The sequence below is a fragment of the Musca vetustissima genome, unplaced genomic scaffold (assembly GCF_032173495.1).
Source record: "Musca vetustissima isolate MV318-11 ecotype Yass unplaced genomic scaffold, APGP_CSIRO_Mvet_v1 utg245173, whole genome shotgun sequence".
In the NCBI taxonomy this organism is placed as follows: domain Eukaryota; kingdom Metazoa; phylum Arthropoda; class Insecta; order Diptera; family Muscidae; genus Musca; species Musca vetustissima.
This window is the reverse complement of record NW_026879687.1, coordinates 1-20846: the sequence shown is the minus strand read 5'-3', so window position 1 is coordinate 20846 and position 20846 is coordinate 1. Positions and strand designations below refer to the sequence as shown.

The window sequence follows — 20846 nt, the reverse complement described above, 5'->3', positions numbered from 1 at the left end:
TCGGAGATCCCATAAGGAAAATATCATGTGGATTTTACCATGACCGTTTGCCTGTCTGTCCGTCCGAGCGTCTGTTGAAATCACGATAGAAGTTAGAAATCAATATTTTATCGGTCCGCTTTATAGTGTCGGGATTTTTATCAGATGTTCCATTCTAATTAATTGCAATTTAGTATTTTGAATTATCATTGGCTAGTAATTCTCCCTGCCAAAAAATGATCAATATTGACACATGTTTCGGGTCAACTCCCCAATATTCGGTATTTCAAATATTTTGGATACGTTTTTCCGCACTCATACAACCAAAAATTATCAATATTGGCTCATGTTTCTGGGTGGGCACCCTAGTACGTACCCCCAAATTTGGTGTTTTTAAATTCACATTAATTTTATATTTTGGATTCGCATTGGATGTCAAATCATCCTATCAAAAACTTTCAATATTGGTCCCCATTTTGGTATAGCCTTTATATAACAGTAGGATTACATACATCTTTTTTTAACAGTCACGCGTCCTAGCTCCACCTGAGTGTCTGAGTATATGCTATAACGTTTTCTCCTCAAAACCATAATCGATTTTAGGTATTTTGTATATCCACCTATATGGGGGAGGGTATAAAAAAGATTGACCCAGCCGAACTTAATGACTTATTTTCTAATTGTGTTGGGCCGAACATAGTCATTTTTTTACTTCTTATTAACTGTCGTTGGTGATTCCTTGAGAATACTTAACGGCCTTCTTTTTACGCACTATCTGCTTTCGCTGCAATTAATAATTTTTGTATGGATAAAGTTACTCATTTCATAATGTTTCAAATCCATTAATCACGTTTACTGCAATTTTAAAATATGAAAATAAAAACACCAATTTTCCAGTTTACTTTCAACCATGAATTGGCAAATAACACCTCTACTGCAATGGCACATTCGATTATTTCAAATATTGGGGTTTTGTGTTTTACCAATAAAAAATAATTCCCCAAGTCGCCTTTCAAACGCACCATGGCTTCGCCTTTGGTCTTTTCTACTTCTGGTGATTTTTAATAGTGTTGCCTTTACGGCGCTTTTCGGTCGCGATCCATTTCTACATCAAGAAGATATGTTTGGATATTTTATTGATATTTTAAAAATTGCCTGTGCCAATTTGGCCATAACATGTTCGTATTTGGAGGATTTCTTTCAACGTATACACTTTCGGAATTTTTGGAGAGCCTATTTGAAACTGCAACAATTTCACAGGGTAAATGATAAATCGCAAGACGATGATGATGATGATGATAACAAACTTCGGAAAGAAATTTTGAAAAATCGTCGATTCCTGATTATATTTTATGCCAGCACTATTTTGGAAATAATTGGCACCATAATATTTTGTCGATTTCAAACATTTAACACGCATTTAATATTATTTTGGAGTGTTTTCATACCGTTTTCAATTACCATTCATTTGCGAAATATGCAATTTATATTTCACATCGAATTGATACGTCAAGAACTGCAGCGTATCCAGGATGATTTGAGTCTTTTGGTTGACTATTCACGTTATCAAGCCTATGGTGTGGGTTTTCGAAGCTTTGAAAAGTTTCTACGCTGCAAAATTGCCCAAAAACAACAACATTTTCAGTTGATTTATGAAATGTATTCGAATTTTCAAAATTCATTTGGTTTTTCAATTGTTGCTGTCCTACTAATGGTCTATGTTCGGGTATTGATTGATTCATATTTTAGTTATTACAATATCTATTTGCAACGTTATATTCTGGGTAAGCTAATGAAGTGGTTGTATTATGTGGTCGTATTTATGTTGCTTTTCAAATTTCAGAGACAATTATGTTAGCACCATCTGTCATACAAATTCCAATATTTCTTATTATTTCGAAAAGTTGCATGGATGTGGTAAGGGTTTGGTTTTGAATAGTGAATTTTGAAATTAAATTTCTTCAATGTATTATTTTTTAGGTTAAATTCATAACTTTGAATTTGCATTCGATTATCAGTCAGTTTAATGAACAAAATTCCAATATAAGTATACAGGTAAGATTATTTGTATATATAGACGTAATTAATTGTTTTCTAAAGAAAATGGAAACTCTTGGCGAGTACATTAATATATTTTATAGAAATATTTTCACCTTTCAAATGGTATGCATATGAATTAGTTGTATTATCTGAAAATCCGACTCAAACATTTTGGGATTCGGATCTGTTTCCGCCAATAAATATTCTTTGCGTTTTTGGCATAATGAGATTTATTTACGTTAAATACTCCAGACGAGTCTACAATTTATACGAAATTTACGGAAAAAGCATTTTATTTTAATACTAACACATGCCCGCTACTTCGTTAGCGAATGTGAGAATTATTTAAACATGTCTTAATATTCGCCCATTTGACATGCTTCGAGAGTTTTTGAATTCCCATACTTTTTAGATTCTCAATATGTTACGAACTGTGTTCACTATCTATCAACAAAAACATATGTTTTATTGATGTATTTTCTATTTGTATACCCTACACAACTATGTTGCAAAGACATAAAAGTATAAAGATAGGACAATTGATACGTAAACAATTTTCAACAGATGGCTTTTCCTCTGTTGTTACGATATCATAACAACAGAGCAAACAATATTAAACGTTTTAAACGTTATAGTGCAAGCTTATAAAACAAAAACATATTTTTTGAGTACAGATCTCTAATTTTATTTACATTTTATACACACATTATCGCGTATTTGCGTTTTTATTGTTAACATGCCTCTGTTATACCTGACTTCCCCTGGATATTTTTTCATAAACTATTTTGTCAAAATGCATTTTGTCGAGTCTTTACGGTTTCTATGTCTTTGTATGTTGTCAGGGTGTTATAGCTTTGTGCAGCCCCACGATTTTGTAACGCCGCCAATTATTGGTCCTAGACCCATCTTTAAGTATACCGATCATCATATCTCGACTAGCTGAATCGATCTAGACATGTGTGTCCGTCCGTCTGACCATTATAATTTGTAAACACGATACAAGCTGACCAATCTTGACGAAATTTTGCATGTATGTGGAGTTCTTGCCAATGAAGACCCCTATTGTTTTTGGAAAAAATTGGTTAATATTTAAGGGGATGAAATGGACCAAAAACTTTATTTTTGGCATGGAGCCAAAGAACATTACAACACAACTTACGGTAAAGGGAGAATGGACAAGTAGTTAGAAGGACTGTACTGTCTATTAGTAATATTCAGAAAATATGTCAGTGTAAAGAAGAGGTGCTGTTGTCCTCTTATCGGGAAAGAGGGTGCAGCTATCTCGAAATATTGCCCAGACTCAGAATAAAACTTCGCAGAAAGTCTTTTTATCTTTATCTTTTTTCGGATTTTTATTCCGAGCCTGGGTAATATTTTGCCCGATTATATTAGAGGTCAACAACACCTTCTAATTACTTGTCCATATTCCCTTCACCGTAGTGAAGTTCGGCTTATAATCGTAGCCTATAGATCGAATCGAGAAAAACACAAAAAATAAGTTTTCGGTCCACTTCATCCTAAAATTATTATCTGATCATCACCGAAAATTATAGGTGTTGTCCTTGACCACAACTGGAATAGCATGGACAATTTCAAAGTAGTCAGCGGTATATTTCCGCCCTCTAGTGTGGTAATGGGTTACTAAATAATATCTCTGTACGTAAGCACCTGTAAAAATTTACGTGTAACTTACACATCTTACTACATACGACAATATAATTGGTATAAATTTACAGGCCAACCACTCCTTTTGGATACACAAGCAACTTCTCGGGTCTATGTCTTTCAGGAGTAGATCTATACGCCCCAGAATGCAAATTTTGTTATTTTTCAGACAATAGTCAGGGTCTATTTGATCCGCTAAATATTGACCGATCTTTATCAAAACATGCATGCTTATTCTCTGGCCCGATCCCCTCCTCCGTGCAAAAATTTGGGCCATAATTGCGGCCTCTGGAGCGACCAGAAAAACCGACAAAAATAAAGTTTTTGGTCCATTTCATCCCCTAAATATTAACCGATCTTTTCCAAAAACAATAGGGGTACATGCCAAATTTCGTGAAGATTGGTCCATGAATGTGGCCTGTGGCCAGACGGACGGACACACATGTCCAGATCGACTCAGCTATTCGAGATATGACGATCGGTATACTTAAAGGTGGTTCTATATTTCGCGGCGTTACAAACTTTTGGGGCTGCACAAAGCTATAATAACCTGACAACATAGTTGTGTAGGGTATAAAAAATGCCACCTGTCTTCATAATTGCCCTGGTATCTACTAGAAGAAGGCTAATGATATTGAAAGGTGTAAAACGACGTTGTCTCACGGAATCTGTGTTAGTATTTCGATGTTTGCAAAGCAATGCCCTGCATTATAATCCTGAAAAGTTTGTGGAAATCTATTGTTTTAAAATAATCTGTCATATAGGTGGCATCAAATTTAGTACCCATAAGTACAAACTGCATCCATACCCCCAATACTGCACTCCAATCTTATTCCATTGTATCTAATTGTAATCTTATTTCCAAATGTCAGTGCTGCAGCTCTACCAGTTCACTTGAATCCAAATTGTACCAAATTTAGTACCATTCAGTACTCATTTATATAAATTTCCAAAACTTCCTACGTACCCAAATTCTATTAACCAAAATTAAAATTGTACAAAATTTAGTACCTTTCGTATATATGAGTATACGCTTACAAAACCTCATCCTTATATCGACCATACTTCTCAACCTTCAATCGCATTTTACATTTAAAGTTTTTACATCTATCCGTTCACATACTACGAACTTTCAGTTCGAATTTCCAAAAACCTTTTGGTACATATATCCTACACTCCATCAATGACCCTCAGCACACATTTTACCATATTTAGTACTTTCCGTGCCGTTCTAGTACGAATTTGCAAAAACCCAGCCTTATCTGATACCTTTGGGCCAAGAGTCAGTCAATCAGTAAGCTAGTCAATCAGCTGCTTAAACATAAATTCACTTTGTGTAATGAAAAGAATATGAAATAAATCGGTTTCGGTATACCCTTGCGCCGTAAAATTCAAACATATATTATGTGATGCCGCACAGACATTACCAAATTGTGTAATTTTTCCGACTACTTTTTTCTTGGCTCAAAATCATCGGGCCTTCTGGTCTAAAATTAACCGACCATTGTTAAATACAATAGGGGTCTTCTTTGGCCACAACCCGTTCTACATTCAAAATTTCGTGACTATTGGTCTAGATCTACTCAGCTAGTCGAGATATGACGATCGGTATACATGAACAAGGTAAAGGGCCATTGGAAGTGCAAACAGGACGAGAACTGCAAATTGGACTGATAGACTATCAACAAGCTCTAAAATGCTTGACTTTCTGTTCGGAAAACACTCCTAAAACCTTTAAAATACCGAAAATTGAGCGATAACTTTACAAGGGAGCTATATCAAAACGTAGGCCGATATACCTGAAATTTATTGTCCTGCTGATATGCCCAAAGATTTCTACAGGATATCGACAAGAAAATAACTTGAAAAATTCTGTTAATTTTCACATACAATGCTTTGTTCCAGAAAAATGTCTTTAATATTAAACCATTTCAACAAATGTTGGAATTTTTCCAAACAATTAATCAACATTACAATCGATTGCAATCATTTGTTACTATGTTGTAATAATTAATCGTTTCGAAGAACACCCCATTGATCCGCCAAACATTACAATTTAGTTCGTTCTAAACAATGGAGGAGAAAATATCACCACTATTAAAATGTCACATTTACATATTTCGTCTGTTTGGTTTTTGTACCGTGACATTCGAACGCAATCCCATAGAAGAATATAACAAAAGACAACAATTGCTACGCCTATGGTCTTTATTTTTACTCCTAACATTCAATATCATTACGTTTAACGTCATTTTTGGCAATAATTCATTTCTCTTCGCCGGCGATCAATTTGGATTTTTCAATGATGTTTTGATATTTACCTTCAGTGATGTGGCTCTAACAAGTTCATATTTAGAGGCGATATTTAGACGACAATCACATTATGAGTTTTGGAAAATATATAGCAGGCTACAAGATCCGCCACCCGCAAATAATTCCCTGAAAATGTTATGGCTCAACGAATGGCGTAAAAATCAACGTTTTATTTTAATGTTCTACATTTTTTTGTTTAGTGAAATTGTTATTATTTCGATATTCTTTATTTTCGAAGACTTACTACCGAACGCCACTTATTTTTGGTTAACTTTCTGGCCCTTTGTGATGATTGTCCATTTGCGGAATATGCAATTTATATTCTATATTGAATTGATACGCCAAGAATTGCTGAAGCTTCGCAATGATCTGTACCTCATGGTCGAGTATTCGAGATTTCATGCCTATGGTACGGGTTTTAGAGGATTTGAGAAATTTTTGTGTTCGAAAATTGTCGAAAAACAAGTGGTTTATCAGCAGATCTATGAGATGTATGATAATTTCCGAAACTCATTTGGTATATCGATTATTACCGTCCTATTGGTGATTTATATTCGCATTGTTGTCGATTGTTATTTTGGCTTTTATAACATTTTTCGAGATCGCCTGAAATTAGGTAGGTGTGTAATTTAAAAATGTATTATTTTGGATGTCTTGGGAAACTTTCCATTTGCAGGGGTCTACTTAGTAATGCCTGCATGTCTCCAGATTCCTATGTTTTTACTAACATCAAAGTGTTGCATGGATGTGGTGAGAATTTAGATGATATCCTAATGCTTAAATTTGTCTACATATATTTTTATATACGAATTCTAGGTTAAATACATAACTTTATATTTGCATAGTATCATCAGTCAATATAATAATCATGATATGGATATCAGCCAACAGGTAAGCGAAATAAATACAATTATTGGTGGGGGGAATTTTAAAATTAATTAACTACTTCTTGCTGCATTGGGAGAGTAAAATTCATTATACGAATGAAAGCCCTAAACGAGTATATTAAGAGTCCAAGAATAGGTAAAGTTTTTCAGATATTGCCTGCGTTTTTTGGCGGTTGATCTAAGGTTCATGAAGAAGGTATGAACATATATGAAATTTCTTCAGTCAATTTGAATAAGGAATATTTTTGTAAAACATGTTCTCCTTCATCTAATTTCTTTGGTATCATTCTTCTTTAGAGAATAAATGTGGACTTACCAAATTAGAGGATTTTTTTTAAAAATAAATATCGTATTTAGAAAAATCATTTCTTTTGTAACTAATAGTAAAATTCGATGTAGATGTAGATTTTGTCTTTGACGAAGTGCTCCTAAGATCCGGTCTTATTGAAGATTTTGATGCACAATTTTTCGACAGCTGAAAAAGCAAGCCAAAGTGGTTTACGCATATAGAGAACAAGATTGCCATATACAAAAATGTGGTTGCGGATCGGAAAAATATTAAACCAAGATTTTATGGGCGCTGTTCAAAGGTGCCCCACGTGTGTTTTGAGTCTCATCGCGAAATGTACGTAGAATATTTCATTAGATGACACTATGCACGATGTACTGTATGTCATGTACTTTCATACAATTTGTTGAAAAGAGTAATGGAAAATGTTTATTTTGTAATTATCATTCGGTATATCTATTATATATACCGATTTCTCTTATTCAGTGACTTATACTAAAATTTGATGGAGAATATTCCATTACACCTTACTTAATTAGCTGGCTTGTTACAGAACGGTTGTTCCATAAGCCGAGCTTAAAAAAGATTTCCAAGCGCGTCGGTCTTGTGCGCAAGTCCACCAATTTGGAAGACCACGCTCCAAGATGTTGTTTTCTACTTGGTCTTTCCATCTAATTCGTGGCCTTCCCCTTCTACGGGAACCATCAGTAGGCTCATTTTTATATGCCTTTTGAGCTGGGTCATTTTCATTCATCCGCACAACACCGTAGTCGCTGCAGCTCAATACGACTGACTATGTCGATGTCCGCGTATAAATTGTAAAGCTCGTGGTTCATTCGACGCCGATATTCACCGTCGACGCAGATCGGCCCGTAGATCTTTCGGAGAATTTTTCTCTCAAACACCCCATTACACCATCCTTTTAAAATTACATCTAATGGGGACAATTGGCACAAACTCGGAATAAGATCGGTAAAATGAGTTTTAAAATTTTTAGGAGTTCTGACGTTTAGGCCGATTTTCGAGTATTGTTTTTTTCTGCGACTTATAGTAAAACTTTATTGAGATATAATTTTTGTTGAGTTTTCAAGTATTTCTGGAAAATACCCCTTCAGTGAGTCGACTGAGCGTTAAGAAAAAAAAAAATATTTACAAAAATATTCCTCACATTTAAATCAGTAATATTTCCAAAGACACCATATAGCTAAAATGCAAGGATTTCGAGAAATCCTAATCTTAATTATATCCTACACAACTATGCTGTCAGGGTATTAGAGCTTTGTGTGGCCCCAAGTGTTTGTAACGCTTTTGAGTACACCGATTGTCATATCTCCAATAGGTGAGTCGATCTGGACATGTTACCGTTCGTCTGTCGATTAATATTTGTAAATACGATACAGGCTACAATTATGGACCGATCGCCACGAAGGACGCCTCCTGGTCAATGAATGTTTTTTTGGTATGGATCCGATAATTTTTAGGGAATAAAATGGACCAAAACTTTTAATTAATAGAGGCCACAATTACGACCCGATGATCACGAAATTTTATACAGAGAAAGTGGTCTGACCATAGAATAAGCGTGGCTTTTTTTAATAATATCGGTTAATATTTAGCGTGTCAAAAGGGACAAAAATTATCCTACGGCGTATATATTTTCTCCTGTAGGAAGAGGAGTTGACCTTTAAATTGATACCAAGTATAATATTGTATATACTCGGATGTTGGAGTTACAAGTAAATATTTACAAAGATCTAGCTGTACTGATTACCAAATTGACCAAAAACTTAATTTTATAAAAAAAAAATCCGAACATCACAACAAATCTGGCCATCTAATTAGAATTAAGTTTTTGATCGGTCAATATTCAGCGGACCAAATAAACAAATACCTTTCTGTGTGAAATGACAAAATTTGCATCATATGGCGTAAATTGTAAAGCTCGTGGTTCATTCGACGTCGATATTCACCGTCGACGCAGATCGGCCCGTAGATCTTTCGGAGAATTTTTCTCTCAAACACCCCATTACACCATCCTTTTAAAATTACATCTAATGGGGACAATTGGCACAAACTCGGAATAAGATCGGTAAAATGAGTTTTAAAATTTTTAGGAGTTCTGACGTTTATTCCGATTTTCGAGTATTGTTTTTTCTGCGACTTATAGTAAAACTTTATTGAGATATAATTTTTGTTGAGTTTTCAAATATTTCTGGAAAATACCCCTTCAGAGAGTCGACTGAGCGTTAAGAAAAAAAATATTTACAAAAATATTCCTCACATTTAAATCAGTAATATTTCCAAAGACACCATATAGCTAAAATGCAAGGATTTCGAGAAATCCTAATCTTAATTATATCCTACACAACTATGCTGTCAGGGTATTAGAGCTTTGTGTGGCCCCAAGTGTTTGTAACGCTTTTGAGTACACCGATTGTCATATCTCCAATAGGTGAGTCGATCTAGACATGTTACCGTTCGTCTGTCGATTAATATTTGTAAATACGATACAGGCTACAATTATGGACCGATCGCCACGAAGGACGCCTCCTGGTCAATGAATGTTTTTTGGTAAAGATCCGATAATTTTTAGGGAATAAAATGGACCAAAACTTTTAATTAATAGAGGCCACAATTACGACCCGATGATCACGAAATTTTATACAGAGAAAGTGGTCTGACCATAGAATAAGCGTGGCTTTTTTTAATAATATCGGTTAATATTTAGCGTGTCAAAAGGGACAAAAATTATCCTACGGCGTATATATTTTCTCCTGTAGGAAGAGGAGTTGACCTTTAAATTGATACCAAGTATAATATTGTATATACTCGGATGTTGGAGTTACAAGTAAATATTTACAAAGATCTAGCTGTACTGATTACCAAATTGACCAAAAACTTAATTTTATAAAAAAAAATCCGAACATCACAACAAATCTGGCCATCTAATTAGAATTAAGTTTTTGATCGGTCAATATTCAGCGGACCAAATAAACAAATACCTTTCTGTGTGAAATGACAAAATTTGCATCATATGGCGTAAATTGTAAAGCTCGTGGTTCATTCGACGCCGATATTCACCGTCGACGCAGATCGGCCCGTAGATCTTTCGGAGAATTTTTCTCTCAAACACCCCATTACACCATCCTTTTAAAATTACATCTAATGGGGACAATTGGCACAAACTCGGAATAAGATCGGTAAAATGAGTTTTAAAATAGTAATATTTCCAAAGACACCATATAGCTAAAATGCAAGGATTTCGAGAAATCCTAATCTTAATTATATCCTACACAACTATGCTGTCAGGGTATTAGAGCTTTGTGTGGCCCCAAGTGTTTGTAACGCTTTTGAGTACACCGATTGTCATATCTCCAATAGGTGAGTCGATCTAGACATGTTACCGTTCGTCTGTCGATTAATATTTGTAAATACGATACAGGCTACAATTATGGACCGATCGCCACGAAGGACGCCTCCTGGTCAATGAATGTTTTTTGGTAAAGATCCGATAATTTTTAGGGAATAAAATGGACCAAAACTTTTAATTAATAGAGGCCACAATTACGACCCGATGATCACGAAATTTTATACAGAGAAAGTGGTCTGACCATAGAATAAGCGTGGCTTTTTTAATAATATCGGTTAATATTTAGCGTGTCAAAAGGGACAAAAATTATCCTACGGCGTATATATTTTCTCCTGTAGGAAGAGGAGTTGACCTTTAAATTGATACCAAGTATAATATTGTATATACTCGGATGTTGGAGTTACAAGTAAATATTTACAAAGATCTAGCTGTACTGATTACCAAATTGACCAAAAACTTAATTTTATAAAAAAAATCCGAACATCACAACAAATCTGGCCATCTAATTAGAATTAAGTTTTTGATCGGTCAATATTCAGCGGACCAAATAAACAAATACCTTTCTGTGTGAAATGACGAAATTTGCATCATATGGCGTAAATGTTCACCCCGGTCTTGGAAATGGTCAGGTTATCTCCCGACGTAAACTTTCAAAATTCTGATACGCATATCGTATATTTTTGTCCCTCTATCATGCTTTTATTGGAATTTCACAATAATTATAAAAAAAAAAATTTGTTGCACAGTGTAATTAACTTTCGAGTTACCAGCAAGAATTATTTTGATTTTTGGCGAATTTGATCTACTGGATTCTAAATAAACATTCTGTAATTGAGCACAAACTTTATAGCCACATATACGTAACATTTCGAGGATCATCAAAAACAAGGATGACAACGTGAGTACTTAACACTTTGTCAATGAAGTGGTTGTATTTCAGTGGGAGGTTGTCCTTGTTACGACAGGAGATATTTGGTTAAGAAAAAAGAAATCCATTATATATATTTGTGTAAATGGTGTAAAACAGTTGTGTTAGACTTTTAGCTCCTGGGCGATGTTACGACTGCTAACATGCCGGTCAACTTCGATAATTTCTCCGATTTTATAGACATTTTCGAAGGCCGGCCTACCTGTGCGGGGTGTTTCTTTAACATCAAAAATTCCTGAACGGAATCTACGAAACCAAAAATGCACATAATTGGCTGTTACAGTATCGGAACCATAAACACCATTCACAATTTTAGCCTTTGCCAAAGAAAAACTTCACCCTGTAACTCACAACTGAATGCTCCAAACAAAAAACAGCAAAATAATTTTTTACTGCGAAATGTCACCCTTCCAACGAGCATAAATCTGAAATTGTTTGATCGATACTTTACGAGAAATGTAGCAGTAGAGCCATCTGCCGAAAAAATAATAAATTTATTTTTCCCCAACCGAATATATAAATCGTTCATATCTTTGATCTCACGCGCACATTACTGGTGATTACTTAGGCAAGTGGGAGCTTTTTGATTGCCATTCTGAGACACAGGTAGCTTTTCGAAATCTTCAGCACCGAGCAGCTGACTACTGAAACAAGTATTTGCTAATGATTAGACTTCGAATTTTTCTTATTTTTTTTCATCCTATTGTACTCAAATTTTGTATTTAGGCGTTTCATGGTTCGACTATTCGATATATCAGGCCATAAAAATGACTCATGAGTAAAAATTGAACGAATAGTTCGCACGAGAGTTCCAGCTCTTATTGAAGGCGTTTGTGATCTGCTTAAACATTACCAAAGATATGTTACTCCTTTCAGTGAAATGGAAATAAACGAGTGCAGTTGACGAGAAACTTCATGTCATTGCCCCAGCCGCTTAATTAGTTTTAAAATTTCTGAAGTCTGCCTTTAATTGATAATCAAATCCTGCTTCACATCATTTAAGACAACGCAATGAACGCTATCCAGCTCATGGTACTGGCTACTAATGAATTTGAGTGCAGGGTAATCTTTCTCTTCGAACATTTGCCTGCATTTGAACTTGTCATAACTATTGACAATCTGTGTTTGTTTGAGCTTTCCCATCTTTCAATTTAAGCGTTATCAGCCTAATTCTGACATTCAAAGTTCTCCAAATAGAGCGTGGCCTTTACCCTCAATTTGCATATTGTAGAAGTTCTCAAACCGTTTCTTCATTGAATCAATGTTGCGCATTTTTCAATGTCCACAGACATTTAACTCTATATCAATTATTGCGATCCTCTCTGTACATCTCTTTGTAGTGAAATAAAGAAATTTGAAACGTTCAATGACATGTATCTTCAGGGGCATGTGAATCCGTTCACTAAGCCGCGCTTTAGCAATTGCCAGGTGGCCTATTTTATGACGCTTGAAACAGGACTAGGCTCTTTATTCAGGTGTCCTTGTTTTTATCCCCAGTAGAAGTGTTTTTCTTGAATGACGTGTTGAGAGAGGAACTTGTGAATTATCATTATTATGGTGGCTATACACGTACACGTCTGCATTATAATGTAAAAAGGTCATAAATGTGGTTTCTGTTAAAATAATAATACAGCTATCATAAGGAAAGACACAAATCTATATAAATTGGATGGGAAGGAGTAGCTACCATAAAAGAACCCAATGATATACCCGGCCACGTGTAGTGCATAAAAAAGACATAACCATTTGTATCTTTAATTGTGAAAATCATAAAAGTATCAGCGTTTTTTACAAAGAAGTACGCTCGATTTAAAACTGGACACCTGTACATAATTGTGAAAAAAACGACAAGTTTTTGTTTTCTAAAACCAATCTCCTATTTTATTCATAAGTTTATCGTGGAATTCATAACAACTGATCTATTTCTTCTGTTTAGGGTTTATATAATCTAAAAAAGAAACAATAATTAATTTACCAATTTGAATGCAAAGGAGTAGTTACCATAACAGATCCCAAAGGGGATCATATTGCGTCGTTCGAATTTTCTTTAATTGTGAAATTATAAAAATGTCAGCGTTCCTTAAAAAGAAATACACTCTTCTTCGATTTCTACAACCAATGTCTCATGTTATTCATAGGTTTACCGTGAACACTTGATCCATTTCTTCCTTTTTGGGTTTATATTAATTAACAAAGAAATCATTTTGCAATTCCAAGGAAAAGGAGTAGTTACCATAACAGAACCCCCTTGGATTCTGTTATGGTAACTACTCCAAGGGGGTTCTGTTATGGTAACTACATCTTTCGAATTTTCTTTAAATGTAAAATTCAAAAATAAAAATGTCAGCGTTACTTGGAAGGAAATACGCTCGATTTTAAAGTAGACACCTGCATCATATCCAATGTATCATTTTTAAAGATGTATAGTTCGCGAACGAACTACTTCAGATGAACGATTCAGTTCAAAGAGCAAGTGAACTAAACTAGTTCAGTCAAAGTCGTATAGTTATTTTTTTTATTTTTCGGCTATTATTTAATCGTTCGTTAAATCGGTAGCTTTTGTTTTGGCCTAAACTTAACTTACATATATTAAAACAACTAAAAAAATTAAAAAACAAAAATGTTCATTTTTATACCCTACACAACTATGTTGTCAGGGTATTATAGCTTTGTGCAGCCCCAAATGTTTGTAACGCCGCGAAATATTGGTCCTAGACCCACCTTTAAGTATACCGATCGTCATATCTCGACTAGCTGAGTCGATCTAGACATGTGTGTCCGTCCGTCCGTCTGTCCATTATAATTTGTAAACACGATACAGGCCACAGTTATGGACCAATCTTCACGAAATTTTGCATGTAGGATGGGTTCTGGCCAATGAAGACCCCTATTGTTTTTGGAAAAGATCGGTTAATATTTAGGGGATGAAATGGACCAAATACTGGTCGGTTTTTCTGGTCGCTCCAGAGGCCGCAATTATGGCCCAAACACCGCGAATTTTTGCACGGAGAAGGGGATCGGGCCAGAGAATAAGCATGCATGTTTTGATAAAGATCGGTCAATATTTAGCGGGTTAAATGGACCCTGACTTTTGTGTGAAAAATGACAAAATTTGTATTCTATGGCATATATATTTACTCCTGGAGGGTGTAGACCCCAGGAGTTGATAGCATATCCAAGAGGAGTGGTTGGCCTTTAAATTGATACCAAATATAGTGATGTATCTACTCAGATGTGGGAGTTACAGTCAAATATTTACAGGTCCTTACGTATTCAGATATTATTTAGTAACCCATTACCACATTGGAGGGAGAAATATCGCGCTGATGGCTTTGAAATTTTTCATGAAGTTCCAGTTATAGTCAAGAACAACGCCTACAATTTTCGGCGATGATCAGATTAAAATTTTGGGATGAAATGGACGGAAAACATAATTTTTTGTGTGTTTTCGAGTAGAGTATAATCAAAAAATCACAACACAACCCACCTGAAGGTAATCTGGACAAGTAATTAGAAGGACTGTACTGAATATTCGAAAAAAAGTAAGAAAGAGGTGTTGTTAACCTCTAATCGGACAAGAGGGGGCAAATATCACGAAATATTACTCAGACTCGGAATAAACATCCTCAGAAAGTTTGAGTTCGTGGTAGTTGTGTAGGGTATCGTATGGTCGGCCCCGTCCGACTATACTGCTCCGCTCACTGGTTTTTCTATCAGTTTTGTAAAAACATTATATTTTTAAATATTTCTATAATAATACACATCGTAGTTAACCACTTTTTAATAATATTGTCTTAAAAATTCAAAAGGTTTTATACACGAATTACTTACGAAATGGAATTGAAATATTACAGAAACATCTATAAAAATACAAAAACCTATGTATTTAAATAAGCTTATTAGCTAGACATTTCAAACTTGGTTTTAGTTATTTATTTCGATATTCGATACCTATGTATCGAAACTAGTGATGTACGGTGAGAGCTTCATATCGAAAAGGCGATTGCCGAAGGTGCCCCGATGCCGAAGTTGCCCCAGTCTCCCCTACGTTTATGGAAATGCATTTTGCCTGTTAAAGTATAAAAACGACACTGGGAATTTTTGAGGAAGTACTGTTTCTACAAAATCCATTTACTTTTTCGATTCAGCATAATTAACTGGTATTAAAATCTGTAATCTAAATATTTCACAATATCTCTGAGTAATAATAAAATTTAATGCTCTAAAGAGTTATTTATTTTATGTTCATATTCGATTGACCATGTCCTCTTTTTTCTGTTTACCAGCTAACAGCACCCACCCATTCCCCCACTTTTAAATTATTGATTAAACATTTATTAAAACATTGCGTAAAGTCGTTATTAAAAGTAAAGAGTATAGTTGAGTTAAAACCATGAACGGTGAAATTTCATTTGTACTGAAGTGTCATCTACGAATTTTTCAAGCAATTGGCTTTTGTACACAAAGTTTTGAAAATAATACCGTAAAATCTACAATTGTGGAAAAATGTTTGCGAATATGGTCGATATTCCTGCTGACCTATTTCAATGTTATAACCTTCGTTGTGCTAATCTGCTACGATGAATTTCTATTTACGAGTGATATGTTTGGCTTCTTCAATGATGTCTTGAAAATTGTCTTTGGAAATATTGCTGTGACAATTTCATATTTGGAATCTATATTAAATCGACGGCATGTCCACAGGTTTTGGGCGACCTATATGAAATTACAAAAGCCATGGGGATATAATGATCGAGAAAATAAATTTACATTAAAAGATTTCCAAACCAATCGCAGATTTCTAATTATGTTCTATACCCTTGTAATTATGGAAATTGTGGTCATGGGGGAATTTGCAATAAGTCAAGACAAAGAACGACAAGTGATATTATTTTGGTGTGTCTTCACGCCATTCATTTACGCTGTTTATTTAAGAAATATGCAAATTATATTTCACCTTGAACTAATACGTCAAGAGCTCCTGAAATTGAAACAAGATTTGGTTCTAATGGCTGAATATGCAATGTTCCATGTGGATGGTAAAGGCTCGGTTGATACCTTCGTAGAATTATTACGTTCTAAAATGTTGGAGAAGCAGTTGACCTATCAACGGATCTATGAAATGTATGAACATTTTCAAAATTCATTTGGTTTTTCAATGTGTGCTGTACCTTTGATGATTTATGTGCGGATTTTGGTTGATTCATATTTTGGTTATTATTGTCATTTTCGACAGATCGATGGATGTGGTATGCAAAATATTTTCATTCTTTAAAATATAGAAATTTTAACTTCGACTGAATTCCTTTTATAGAAACGGTTCTTCTGAGCACAGCTCTTATACAATTTCCTATGTTTTTAATAACATCGAAATCGTGTATGGATATGGTAAGATTCCACATCATATTTTTGTGAATCGAGAGTAGGAATAAATAAATGTATTATTTTACGTTTTTAGGTGCAATTTATAACCCAAAATTTGCATAGAATTATCAGCCAATTTAAGAAAGATAATAACATCATTAGCGTGCAGGTAAGCTATCCATCCCTGGAAGAAATATTATTTTAAAAATCCACGCCTTATACAGTCCATAATAAATCCGCGTCTTATATAGTCCCTGCAAAAAATATTCTTTTAAAAATCCACGCCTTATACAGTCCATAATAAATCCGCGTCTTATATAGTCCCTGCAAAAAATATTCTTTTAAAAATCCACGCCTTATACAGTCCATAATAAATCCGCGTCTTATATAGTCCCTGCAAAAAATATTCTTTTAAAAATCCACGCCTTATACAGTCCCCCTAAAATCCACGTCTTATATAGTCCCTGCAAAAACTATTCCTTAAAAAATCCATGTATCATACAGTCCCTAAAAAATCCGCGTCTTTTATAACCATGCAAAAAATATTCCTTAAAAAATCCTTACTTAGTTACTTAGCAGGCTTGTTACAGAACGGTTGTTCCATTAGCCGAGCTTAAAAAAGATTTCCAAGCGCGTCGACTTGTGCGCATCTCCTCCAATTTGAAAGACCACGTTCCAAGATGTTGTTTTCTACTTAGTCTTTCCATCTGATCTGGGGCATTCTTATTCATTCGCACAACATGGCCTAGCCATCGTAGTCGCTGCAGCTCAATATGTCGATGTCCGCGTATAAATTGACTATGTCGATGTCCACGCATAAATTGTAAAGTTCGTGGTTCATTGGACACCGATATTCACCGTCGACGCAGATCGGCCCGTAGATCTTTCGGATAATTTTTCTTTCAAATACCCCAAGAGCTGTCTCATCTGCTTGCGCAAGTACCCATGCTTCAGATCCATATAATAGCACGGGTAGTATCAGCGTCTTGTAGAGTGTGAGTTTGGTCTGGCGGGAGGTGGTCTTGCTAATGAGTTGCTTCCTCAGACCATAGTAGCATCTGTTGGCCAACCCTGTCTTTATTCACTACCTTATTTCAAAACTGATGTCATTAGTTCAGTGTTGAACAGAACTAAATAAAGAGTAAGTGCGTGAGAGTATAACTGAGAGATCATCAACAAAAATGACTGACGCAAAGAGAGACAAAGAGAAAACATGTTTGCCAATCACCGCTATCGTACTATTTTGTGCATTAGTTGTATTTATGTCCGTACCAAGGTATATAAAATCTTTGACCACCTCTCAATTTGCTCAAAGGTGGCTGTTACAGCTCTCAATGTTCGACCCATTATGTCGATCTCATCGGCGTAACATGTGTTGTTTGCTCTGTACACCAAACAACACATGTCATTACTGTTCACCTTTGTCTCTCGTATGACATCTTCCTTGTCTGAATCCTCGTTCGGTATTAAAGGGCTCCGAGAGGTCCTTTCCTACTTTAACTGCAGATCTTGTGCCAGTTAATATTATCCTGCATAGCCGAATTAATTTTGCAGGAATGCCAAACGCAGATATGGCTTTAAACACCTCTGAACGGATAGGGCTGTCAAATGCAGCTTTTTAGTCGACGAATACGTGGAATGTGTCGATGTGTTTTTCGTGGGTTTTTTCAGAATTTCGTTCACACAACACACTGGATAGCACTTTATATGCGATGGGGAGAAGGCTAATTCCTCTATGGCACATATCTGGCACATATCTTCTTGTCTCCTTTTTTGTGCACGGGACACGGGCTGAGGTTCCAATCTTTGGACATGCATTCCTCTAGCCAAATTGTACTAATCAGCTGGTGCATGCTCTTGACCAGTATCTGACCACGAGTCTTAAATAGTTCGGCTGGTAACCCGTCGATTCCTGCTGATTTATTGTTTTTGAGCCGATTAATTGATTTTATGACCTCATCTTGGCTAGGTGGTATACACTCTACCCCATCATCTCTTATTGGTTCTGGGGTATCTTATTCACCGCCTCTATTGGATACCAGAAGCTTTTCAAAATGCTCCTTCCAGACCCTCAACACGCTGTCTGTATCTGTCACCAGGTTTCCTTCTTCATCTCTACAGGAGGATGTGCCTGCACCAAAAACTTCGGTTTGTTGTTTTACACGTTGGTAAAATTTCCGGACTTCATTCTGACTCCTGTACATATCGATTTGCTCACTCTCACGTTTTTCTTGTTCTTTCTTCTTTTTTTCTGAAAACACGTTTCTCTTCTCTCCTTTTCCCGATAATTCTCCATCACATTAAGAGTGGCTACTGGTTGCAGGGTTGCCATATACTTTGAGTTTTTCACATCAGTAGCATTACGACACTCCTGGTCATACCATGGGTACTTTCGTGGTGGGTTTTGGTATTTTTGCTGCAGTTTGTAGGGAGTTGGCAATTCTTTGCCATTGTGCTTCTATACTATTATCGGGACAAGAAGAGATTTCGTCAAACAGATGGGTAAATTGAGCGGAGTAGGCATCGGCTACCTGTTGTGTTTGCAGCTTTTCGACATCGAGTTTCCATGTTGTGTTAGATTGCACCAATGCTGCTACATTAAGATGGGTGCGAATCGATATTCGCTCCTCGGATCGATCGAACGTCTAAAACATTGGATGAATGCCTTCCGTCTATCAAAACATGATCAATTTGATTTCTCGTTGCTTGATCAGGAGAAATCCAGGTGGCTACCATGTTTTTTGCTGCCGCGAAGTCAATTAATCTCATGCCGTTGTCGGATGTTTCTTCATGAAGGCTGAATTTTCCGTTGGTGGGGCCAAAGATATTTTCCCATCCGATTTTGCATTAAAATCTCCTAGCAGAATTTTAATGTCATGACCAGGGCAGCGATCATATGTTGTTTCTAGACGGTCATAAAATATGTCTCTGGTCTGCTCATCTTTGTCTTCGTTCCGAGCATGGGCGCAAATAAGTCTGATGTAGAAGAACTTCGCTTTTATACGGATTATAGCAATTCGCTCATCTACTGGAGTGAATCTGGAGACGAGGTCTTTTATGGTAGCTATGGTACACGACGTTATCATCTGTTTTACTTACGCCTGTCCCTTTCCATCGCATTTCCTGTAAGGCAATAATATCGGATTTGTACTTCTTGAGTACATCCGCCAAAGCGAAAACTCCGCCTGCTCTGTACAAGGCGCACACATTCCAAGTGCAGATTCGCAGATCGGGGTCCTTTATACGTTTGCGGGGGTCGTCAAAATTAGGGGGGTTTGGTTTTCTTTTCCTTTGTTTTTTCATAGTAGGAGGGGTTTTCAGAGTATGGGCAATTAATCCGACGCCTCAACCTATTTTTTATAGTTCTTATGGGTGAACTCGCGGCACATATTAGCTCACTATTTTAACGGGTGATGAAAATAGCTAATTCAGTGTCCACAATTGAGATGAAAGAGGGACCAAGATAAGCCTAGACTTCGCCATGTTAAAGCCTATCAGAACCGTTGCTTGGTATCTATCATCCCGTACGCCACCCCCTTAAAAAATCCATAATCTCTAAAAATATCCCCTAAAAATTCACGCCTTGTAGTGTCTCTGAAAAAAATTCTTTAAAAAATCCAAATCCTTGTATAGTCTCTGAAAAAATATTCTTTAAAAATTCTACGCAAAAAAATAATCTTTAAAAAATCTACGCGAAAAAATAATCTTTAAAAAATCCACGCCTTATATAGTCCCTGGAACAAATATCCACGCCTTATATAGTCCCTGGAACAAATATCCACGCCTTATATAGTCCCTGGAACAAATATCCACGCCTTATATAGTCCCTGGAACAAATATCCACGCCTTATATAGTCCCTGGAAAAAAATATCTACGCCTTATATAGTCCCTGGAAAAAATATCCACGCCTTATATAGTCCCTGGAAAAAATATACACGCCTTATATAGTCCCTGGAAAAAATATCCACGCCTTATATAGTCCCTGGAAAAAATATCCACGCCTTATATAG

General features: G+C 35.8%; 1 protein-coding gene across 1 annotated transcript; it reads left to right on the top strand.

The window, feature by feature from the left end:
• Nucleotides 1-1456: 1456 nt before the first annotated feature.
• LOC133324748 (gustatory receptor 8a-like) lies at nt 1457-2034 on the top strand (the record flags this gene model as incomplete). Its single annotated transcript, XM_061533588.1, has 3 exons — nt 1457-1763; nt 1823-1896; nt 1960-2034. Coding segments are annotated over exons 1-3 (456 nt in total), but the record flags the coding sequence as incomplete, so codon positions are not given.
• Nucleotides 2035-20846: the final 18812 nt, after the last annotated feature.